The 10,113-nt window shown below is 45.9% G+C and overlaps 1 protein-coding gene across 1 annotated transcript; it reads left to right on the forward strand.

Moving 5' to 3' along the window:
* Positions 1–702: 702 nt before the first annotated feature.
* LOC134179613 (MFS-type transporter SLC18B1-like) lies at positions 703–2,162 on the forward strand. The gene has a single exon (XM_062646549.1). It carries the CDS (start codon positions 703–705, stop codon positions 2,023–2,025), a length of 1,323 nt encoding a protein of 440 aa, XP_062502533.1. The 3' UTR covers positions 2,026–2,162.
* The last annotated feature ends 7,951 nt before the right edge of the window (positions 2,163–10,113 follow it).

A 10,113-nucleotide genomic window follows, 5' to 3' on the forward strand; every position in this document is an offset into this window, starting at 1 on the left:
GTCACGTTCGGTTACCCCGAATGGGTTCCCCTACCACAAAATCTTCATCTGACAAAACTCCCATCGCTAAGAAATGAGTAGTCTGTCTTTCCACTCCACGTGTATCTGTTCAGAATGTGAATCAGGCGACTTCAGCTTGAACTGCAGTCTCATAGCCTCAAGAAACCGTACTCAAGAAATGGCTTCCTACGCGTCTCTACGCAGGCAAAGTCTCTCACGAGATTCACGAAATGGTAAGTAGTGAACTTACTTACAAAGCCTAGTCAACGGCAAGATGATCTACGGTTCAGAAGCAGACCCGGAAACGTACACTGTACAGCGAGATCGGCGAAAGGTGCGTGTTACCCTCGAGATTGCGCATGCTGTAGAAGCACCGCCCCCCAAATATCGTCTTGATCACGATCGCAAACGACGACTACCTATACCAATCCTACATACGTAATCTAAACTACTAGAAAGTTTGCATGTTTACTTCCATGACAGCTAGGGTTTCAACAAATACGTATTGTCTAGCTAGGACTCGGCGTTTCAGTATTACTGTAGACAGTCTGAAAACTCCGTTGGACGTGTTACTCTCGAACGCGAGGCGCCTACGGATACCGTGCAACTAGTTAATTAATTAGTACGTGTCGGCAGGCACGTATTTAGCTTCTTCCGTCCCCCGGATGTCTGGGCACTTCTTACTTTGCATCTTCCTTTAGTATGGATGAAACCCTTTTTCTGCTGTCGGGTGAGGAGAGAAAAGAGGCTGCTAGATCTAGACGCCTTCAAACTACTCCAGCTGTAGTATCACGTGGACTGCAGTTCACATTTGCGGCACTGGTGCTTATTTGCTCCTACATCATCCTAGTCTGCTCCTGCTTGTCGTTTTCCTTCTTCCCGCAAGTGTCTGCCCATAGGAAAGGATCAAGTGCAGACACGGAAGTTGGTGTGTACGCAGGCGGCAATCAGCTGGCTGTATGCATTGCTTCATTTATCTCTGGAGCGTACATGAACAAGATCGGTGTAAAGTTTCTTCTCGTATCCGGGAGTTTTCTTGTTGCGGGCTCTAGCGTAATTTTTGGTTTTGTTGATGATATAAGTTCATGGAAACCATTTATTGGGCTCAGCACAGTCATCTATTTTGTGATGGGATTGGGACAAGGTGCATTTCTTACAACCTGTACAACTGTGTTTGTGAGGATGTTTCCTACACGCATTGCAACAGCCTGGTCTGTGATATCGCTCACTCTTGGACTTGGTTTTCTTACTAGTTCACCACTTGGAGGATTGTTGTATGATAGTGAGGGTTTCGCCTTTCCTTATGTTGTTTTTGGAAGTATATTGTTCTTATTAATCCCATTCTTTGTCATTTTTCCTTCAGACACATATGTGGAATCTGAATTAAGTGATGCTGTCAATCAAACGCCCATATGGCTGCTGCTAAAAATGATGCCTGTACTGGTAGTCTGTGTGAACACTTTTGTTGCATATGCATCTGTTCCACTTATTCAGGTTTCTCTCTCTCAGTTTCTTTACAACACATTTCACTGGAGAGCAAGTCAAATTGGACTGGTGTTTCTCGTCTTTGGAATAGCATTTGTTGGATCATCAATTGTTATAGGTGTAGTGATAGACGCCACTAATCCACGAGCTGTAATGATTATAGGACTACTGATTGGAGGATGTGGAATGATGTTGGTTGGTCCATCGTTTGTATTTTCATTCTCACTTCAGTCTTGGCTTGTGTATTTTTCAATGGTACTAATTGGACTGGGAACGTGTATGGTTCTGCTCGCTGTACCTATAGACATGACTGCCACTGCTGTTTCAAGAGGACATGAAGAGAATATCTCATTGATTGCGGCTGTAACAGGTTTATGGAATGCAGCAACATATTTCTCAGGAACGGTGGCTGGGCCTGTTGGTGGAGCTCTGACGGCTTCATTTGGCTTTCGGTACTCTACATCTTTCTTTGCATTTGCCATTTTTTGTGCATTTATTATGACCATTGTGAGCACTGTAGTCAAACTCTACCACTCTTGATTTGATGTCCTTTCTGATGAAAATATTGTTGGACTCTATGCCTTGACTAGAATATATAGGGTTATAATGGTGCAAGACTTGGTGAGTAGTTACTCAAAACGTAGAGGGGTGAACTGACTTCTGGTATGTGGGTTGTGTTTCTGGAGGACTGGCTGGTTGGCTGGCTGGTGGCTAGATATATTTCAGATATAACTAAACAGCCAAATATACAGAAATCACTGATATGCTAAACTAGAATGTAGACAGCTACAGTCACCAAACGTAATCCATACGTATAATAATTTACTAACTGTCAAAATGGCTGGTTGGCTGGCTGGCTGGCTGGTTAGATATATTTCAGATATAACTAAACAGCCAAATATACAGAAATCACTGATATGCTAAACTAGAATGTAGACAGCTACAGTCACCAAACGTAATCCATACGTATAATAATTTACTAACTGTCAAAATTATGAAGCCCAAATAGACTGGGCATCCCAGTCTTGACCGTGATTGTATGGTCTCAGGCTGGCTGGCTGGCTGGCTGACACTGTGTCATGTTACGCTCTAGGAATGTTCCACGCCTTCTGTGTGGCCCAATCACAAAGCAATATTATGGTTTACAGTTTCTGTGACTGCACGCGCCTGGAATGCAATGGGGTTTGGGCAAAGCCTATGTACTTTAGTCCCTTTAGAATATACATAACATCGGGTCCACTGGGTAACATGTTTTAAGTAACCCTATATACCCATCACTTCTGTAGTCTACCTAGTTCTTGAATGTACTTTAGTTGTTTGTGTGTTTGTGTAGATGTTGATAGCTGTATGTTAGCCTCGTCCCCAGACTCACGTGAGCCTGGCAGTGTCCGGTTCCCGTATGACACTTCAGCCTCCCGTGAGTCTGGACTCACAGCTCCTACTTTCACACACTTACTTCACTAAGTGTCACCCACGTCACAGTCTTGGTACCCCACGTGACTAGATAGCATCTATGTCTCAAACTCAATTAGTTTACATCTAGCTAATGTGTGACCCAGCAGATTGTGTATCACGCCCAAGCTTCGGAACAGCGCATTGTGACTCTCCACGGTGAGTGATTCACCACGTTCACGCTATCCAAATCTCAAGACGACTTCAGCATGTGGAAAGGTGAGTGTATTCTTAGCTAAGTTATTGTCCTACTCGCGTAGACTGGCGAGCCTGTCAAGTCTAGTTACAGCGATCTGGACTCCACGTGTAGTTCACTCGTTGTTTGTGCGGACAAAGATGTCTTTTCCCCCTAGAATGGCCCTGGAGACTTCAAGTTTACTCTCCCGAAAGTCATCATAATTGAAAACACGGAGAGCGGACTGCAATTTCATGTCAATGTGTCTCTTGTTGCCATTGCGCGCCGTACTGGCCATTAGAGTCTGTGCACTAGCAAGGGCCGTGCAAATAGCGGATGTGCGACGAAACAACGAGTGAACTACACGTGCAGTCCGGATCGCTGTAACTAGACTTGGCAGGCTCGCCAGTCTACGCGAGTAGGACAATAAATTAGGTAGGAATACACTCACCTTTCCACATGCTGAAGTCGTCTTGAGATTTGGATAGCGTGAACGTGGTGAATCACTCACCGTGGAGAGTCACCATGCGCTGTTCCGAAGCTTGGGCGTGATACACCATCTGCTGGGTCACACATTAGCTAGATGTAAGCTAATTGAGTTTGTGACGTAGATACTATCTAGTCACGTGGGGTGCCAAGACTATGACGTGGGATGACAATTAGTGAAGGAAGTGTGTGAAAGTAGGCGCTGTGAGTCCAGACTCACGGGAGGCTGAAAATGTCATACGGGAACCGGACACTGACAGGCTCGCGTGAGTCTGGGAACGAGACTAGCTGTATGTCATTTGCACCAGATTCTTGTGTGAGATGCAAATATCATATGTTATCACTAGCTCACCATCCCGTTCTCTGCACTGACAGATTATAGATATGAACTAGTACTACCCGCCCCTATGGGCGGTGGCAATCTGGGCGGTGGCAATCTATCGTTGTGCGCCACTTCTGCAAAGAAGACGCACCTTCCATGACATGGACGCACGCACGCACGCAAAAGCGGCCCGGTGAGCCGGCGCATCTTGCACTCTGGGAATTAGAGGATGGCGTACAGTGGCTGGCGAGCGCACGTCACATCCGCGTACATACTCGGTTAATGGATTGAGCAAACAAACTCCGGCTCATCTTATTTCAGAACGCCAAAGTCTACAGCCCGCGCATCCAGACGATGCAGAGCTGATGATGGCGCATACAGACGATCAATGCAGATGAAGCGCAGACCGGTTCACGTCACCACCGCATACTCGGTCAATTGATTAAACAAACTCCGCGTATCTCAAAACACGTCAAATCCGCATACTTGGCATTTCCGCGAAAACACATTGGCGTAGCAATCTAATTTTAGGTAAACTTCAGACCCCAAAGCAATCCGACACGACCGTTCGTCTCAGACAACGCATTTTCCAGCATCCCCATCTGAGACTCTTCCCACCTAAAGCGTCATGATCTATTCGTGGAGAATGAGGTCACTTTGGCGAAGACACACATCCGCACATCTCATTTCAGGCCGCCAAAGTATCGTAACTTACGGGCCGTCAGGGTCGGTGCGGGCGAAATCCGACTCGACAGTTCATATCCGACTCGCGATCTCGACCGGCCCACCGCGTTTCGCGACTATTCGAGACCGGCGTCGTGTCGATCAGCGCGTTACAGACATACATACATGTGGACAGACGGAAGTGAGCGTTCCCGAGCGTTCGCGTATTACAGTATAGGATATTATTAGTTGTTAGTAAATTTCTATTATTATTAGTTATAGTTAATTCATTATTTATCGTTGTATGCATTCATGAAGTATGTCTCATTCACCCTGTTCTAATTTATTAGGAAGTCTATCTCTGAAGAATTCTCCTAAATAAACAATCTCGTGCAGAGTTATCTACCCCGTACAGTGATATCCCATTCTGCGATCGATTATCTCAAAGTAGAATCTCGTTACAGATTTCGTTCTCTGCTGGGGCTGATTGCATTATTGCTAGTTATTTAGTATCCCATTAAAATTAAACAATTAAAATTCAAAGATCCGGATATATGCAAATATCTTTCCTTTTCGATGTCCCGCACGTACCGTCCGATGTCAGGAACGAGCATTTTAATTAAAGTCGGTGGAGATATGATGGAGCATTCCAGACAAATTCGCGCGCGAGTGCAGATCACGGAGTCGGATTTTGACGTCGTATCGTCACTTCGAAGACGTTGCTGCTGTTGCGACAAACGCGTATCGAACGGGGCAGGAATTCGATTCCCTAGAAACAGCCAAACGATGGGACGGCGTTTTTCGAGACCCGGATGTACGGAAATCGTTGGACGTCGGGAACGGGCAGTCGATGGCAAGTCCGTAGGCTGGGGGGTGCACTGGGTGCACGTTCACCCTCCCCGGACCCGTTCACGGAAGAAGTACGGGCTAGTAGGCAAAAGGACTCCGAGGCATGTGTTGGAACTCCAAAGTACGTGCCAGATATTTGGCTATCCTGTCTGCTACCTGGTGACGTGGAGAAGTGCGTGTTCGTCACAGTGACACTAGATGGGACGGTCTCAGGAAAAAGATAGAAAAAGGAGGCAAGCAGCGGCTACGTGTCAACGGCTGGACGGCTTTCTAGTTCCGAAAAGGGCAAGTGATCAACTTGTGACTCCTGATCCAGAGTTTACACAGCTGGTTGCAGTAGACGATCAACTAACACCGACTTCCAGTGAGTGCTGTAGTGGTAGTGTAGAAAGAGTAGGATCGTCCTCAACCGCCACGTATGTCGAGCCTTTGCGCAACACATGCTGTGAAGTTCACGACAACGAGGCTCAGCGTGCAGGCGTCGACGGCGGCAATCAGCAATGCCATCATGCTAATACTTCTGATCATGATTTAGTGGATGATATCGGCAAATTGTTTTTCAAAACCAAGTCTCCTGTCGATTTCTGCAAGTCCATGCAGGCTCTGAGTGCTGCGGAGAAGTACAACCTACTGACAAATCACAAAAGCCTCGTGCCGACCAAGTTTTCCTCCGACATGTATTGGTGGCCGCAACCGAGCTTTTCGTCCTGTTTGGCTATCAGAACACCCGTGGATGGTTTACAGCGAGCAAGTGGATGGTGTCGTGATTGGAACAAGAAAGGATAAAAAGCAAAGGAGCACGAGCAGTGCTTATACCATCATCAAGCCATTGAGCAAGCTGATAACTTCAAGCGAACCTTGGAGAATCCAGATACTACCATTACTGCACAGTCGGACACCCGCAGGGCGGCCAATGTCGCGCGTAATCGTGCTGTCCTGAAGTCCATTGCTTCTGCTGTGTTGTACTGCGCCAGACAGTGCATTGCTTTACGTGGAGACGCAGAGAGCGTGGAATCACTTGGAAATCCAGGTAATTTTCTTTCTTTGCGGAGGCTTCTGGCAGTGCACGATGAAGAGTTAAGAAGGCACCTGGAAATTCCTGCAATGCGATGGGCAACTTATCTTTCTCCTCAAACACAAAATGAGCTGATTAAAGTCATGGGAAACCACATCTTCTTACAGCGAATAATAGGTGATTTGACAGCTGCGCTCTTTTACGCCATCATCGCTGACGAGGTAACTTCGCATAACGTTGAGCATATTGCCATCTGCGCCAGGTTTGTTGACAGAAGTACTAAAGAGGTCAGAGAAGAGTTTTTAACGTTTTTGAAGTTGGACAGAATTACTGGGGAGCGGATTGCAGATGGTATCTTTGGCTTTCTGAAAGAGAATAACATATCACTCGCTACTATGCGTGGTCAGGGCTACGACGACGCCAGCAACATGTCTTCAGATCGAGTGGGTGTCCAGGCCAGGATTAGACATAAAGCTCCTTTAGCCACCTACGTACACTGCAGTGGCCACTGCCTTACCCTTGTGATAAGCAAGTCATGTGCTCTTCCTGAAGTACGTAATGTGATCGATTGCGTTAAAAAATGCAGCCGTTTCTTTCTCAGTAGTCCAAAGAGAAGTGGTGTTCTAGAGATGATCATCAACCACAATGTGGTCAATGAAGAGAGGAGGAAACCACTGATTGATCTGTGCAAGACGCGATGGGCTGAGCGGCATTCGGCTTATCGGCACTTCTACCAAGGGTACGTATTTGTGGTTGAAGCTCTAGAGATGATAGCTTTCCGCTATCACTTGGAGGAATATGGGGCTACGTATGCCGACTGGGACTATGCAGGCCGCAATGAAGCACAGCAGATTCTGGCCAGTGTTACTTCCTTTCAGTTGTTGTTGTGTTTGTGACGATATATCAGTACTTATCACACCTTTCGGGCATTACCGTGAAGCTGCAGAGCAAAGCTGTTGATATCGTGAAAGCGCATAACATGATATCTGAAAATGTGAGGACCTACAACAGCGAGCGCGCAAACGTTGAAAGCAGCTTTTCTCAAATCTACAAAGTTAGTTCAGACATGGCAATAAAGGTTGGAAGTACGATTGCAATGCCTCGCATTGCAGCAAGGCAACAAAATCGCAGCAATATTCCAGCTGCTTCTGTTCAAGAGTATTTGCAGAGAAATGTTGCAATTCCCTTTCTTGATCATATTATTATTAGCATCAACCGGCAGTTCTCAAAGTCGGCAGTCACAGCCATTTCCCTACTTGATGTCAACCTGGAGGAGGCGCTGATCAAGTACAGAAATGATCTGCCATCGCCTGAATTGATGGACGCGGAACTCAGGCACTGGAGGAACAGGTATATGGCGATGCTCCCTGATAAGAGACCGTGCTCACCAGCAAAAGCCATCAAAGAATGTGACGCCACTGACTTCCCAAACATCTCAGTTCTTTTGACCATCGCCTGTACCATGCCTGTCACCTCGTGTGAATGTGAGAGAAGCGCCAGTGCTTTACGACGCCTAAACAACTATATGCGCGCATCCATGGGTAAGGACAGATTGTCTCACCTTGCTCTCCTTCATATCCACTACGATGTACCAATAGATCTTGACGACGTAGTCGATTATTATGCTCGCCTTCACCCTCGCAGACTTGAACTTGACTCGGTACTGTACACTAATGTTTTCTGCTAATTCTAAGTCTTACATATACAATTATGAATACAGATACGTATTATTAGATAATGCCCGCGCAATTGCAAATACAATTATGCGAACCAAGTATACAAACGCAATTTTAACCATGTTTTCAAAGTAGTGAATCCACAAAAAAACTTTAGCGCAGTGCGATTACATTTAATTGAAACCACATAGACTTTGTTGGCAAATGCACCCCCACTCCTGCGACCAGCCTACGGGCCTGAGCAGTAACGGCAAAATGCCATAAGCGCGAACGTGTAGGTCATTACGCACGCATGTGTAAATCCAAAAAAAGATCGAAATCGTTTCGGATGCTAGCTTTGAGTCGGACGATTCCCGCGGTTATCTATGCTTGGGTGTTAGATCTATCGGAACTGTAACAGGTGCTTGGATGACCAACGCTAAGGTGTATGGGAGAGAGTTGAGGTTCAAGATCGACACTGGTGCAGACGTTACAGTGATACCAGAAAAGGTGTACAAAACAACCTTCAGCAACGCTAAACTTCAACCTGTTACCAGACATTCACTACGTGGCCCAGGAGGACATGCATTAGATGTGCGTGGGAAGTTTGTTGCCAAACTCCAGGTCAAAGCGTTGGCCGCACAGCGAGAGATATTTGTGGTGAGCGGAATGACAAGATGTCTACTTGGCAGACCAGCCATTGAAGCTCTGCAAGTAATCAAACGCTGTGAGATAGTACAAAAAGCTGCATGTAATCTGGTCAATGTGGCTAATGTGCAAGCTGAATTCCCAAATTTGTCTAAGGGCCTTGGAAAGATGAAAGAAGAGTACACCATCTGTCTGAAATCAGATACAAAGCCTTTTGCCCTGTCCACTCCCAGACGAATACCCATCCCCTTGATGAAGAAAGTGGAGTATGAACTGCTAAAAATGCAAGTGGAGGGAGTAATTTCGAAAGTAGATCAACCCACTGATTGGTGCTCAGGAATGGTCATTGTTCCTAAGCCTAATATTCGTGTGAGAGTTTGTGTTGATATGTACAAACTCAATGAGAGCGTAAAAAGAGAGAGAATGGTATTACCTTCAGTAGAACACACTCTAGCTCAATTACAAGGCGCTCGTGTTTTCAGTAAGAGCGATACGAATAGTGGCTTTTGGCAGATACCGCTGTCAAACGAGTCTGCCTTACTCACGACGTTTATAACGCCATTTGGTAGATTTTGCTTTAACAGATTGCCATTTGGTATAACCTCGGCACCGGAGTTATTCCAAAAAAGAATGTCTGAGACACTCGACGGTTTGCCGGGAACTCTGTGCTTGATGGATGATATTCTGGTCTATGGGAAGACACAAGCAGAACATGATCGACGTCTTCGAAAAGTCCTAGAGAGAGTACAACAAGCCGGTCTTACACTTAACCAAGAGAAGTGTGTAATTTCAACAAACACAGTGAAATTCTTAGGTCATGTCGTCGATCACACAGGTATCAGAAGTGATCCAGACAAAATTAATGCAATTAAGGAGATGACAGAGCCGTCGACTCCTACAGAAGTGAGGAGATTTTTAGGCATGGTAAACCAACTGGGAAAGTTTCTCCCAAGACTAGCTGAGAAAACAGAGCCATTGAGAGCCTTGATTACCTCCAAGTCAGAGTGGATGTGGGGAGACAGTCAACGGTGTGCCTTTGGAACAATCAAAGAAGATCTGTCTCAACCACCAGGTTTAGCTTTATATTCTCCAACCAGACCAACAGCTGTGTCAGCAGATGCGTCAGCATATGGTTTAGGAGCAGTTATTCGACAGAAGCAAGACAATGGAGAATGGAAATCTATTGCATACGCATCAAGGTCACTTACCAGTGCAGAAGCTAGATATGCGCAGATAGAGAAGGAGGCACTCTCTATCACATGGGCATGTGATCGATTCCGTGACTACTTACTAGGAATGGCATTTCACGTGGAAACGGATCATAAGCCTTTAGTGTCTTTGCTGAGTTCAAACAGACGTTTAG

Source organism: Corticium candelabrum, chromosome 5 (genome assembly GCF_963422355.1).
Source record: "Corticium candelabrum chromosome 5, ooCorCand1.1, whole genome shotgun sequence".
NCBI classification, from domain to species: domain Eukaryota; kingdom Metazoa; phylum Porifera; class Homoscleromorpha; order Homosclerophorida; family Plakinidae; genus Corticium; species Corticium candelabrum.

Coding starts and splice junctions, on each gene's coding strand:
- LOC134179613 (XM_062646549.1), top strand. CDS start 703: ATGGATGAAACCCTTTTTCTGCTGTCGGGTGAGGAGAGAAAAGAGGCT.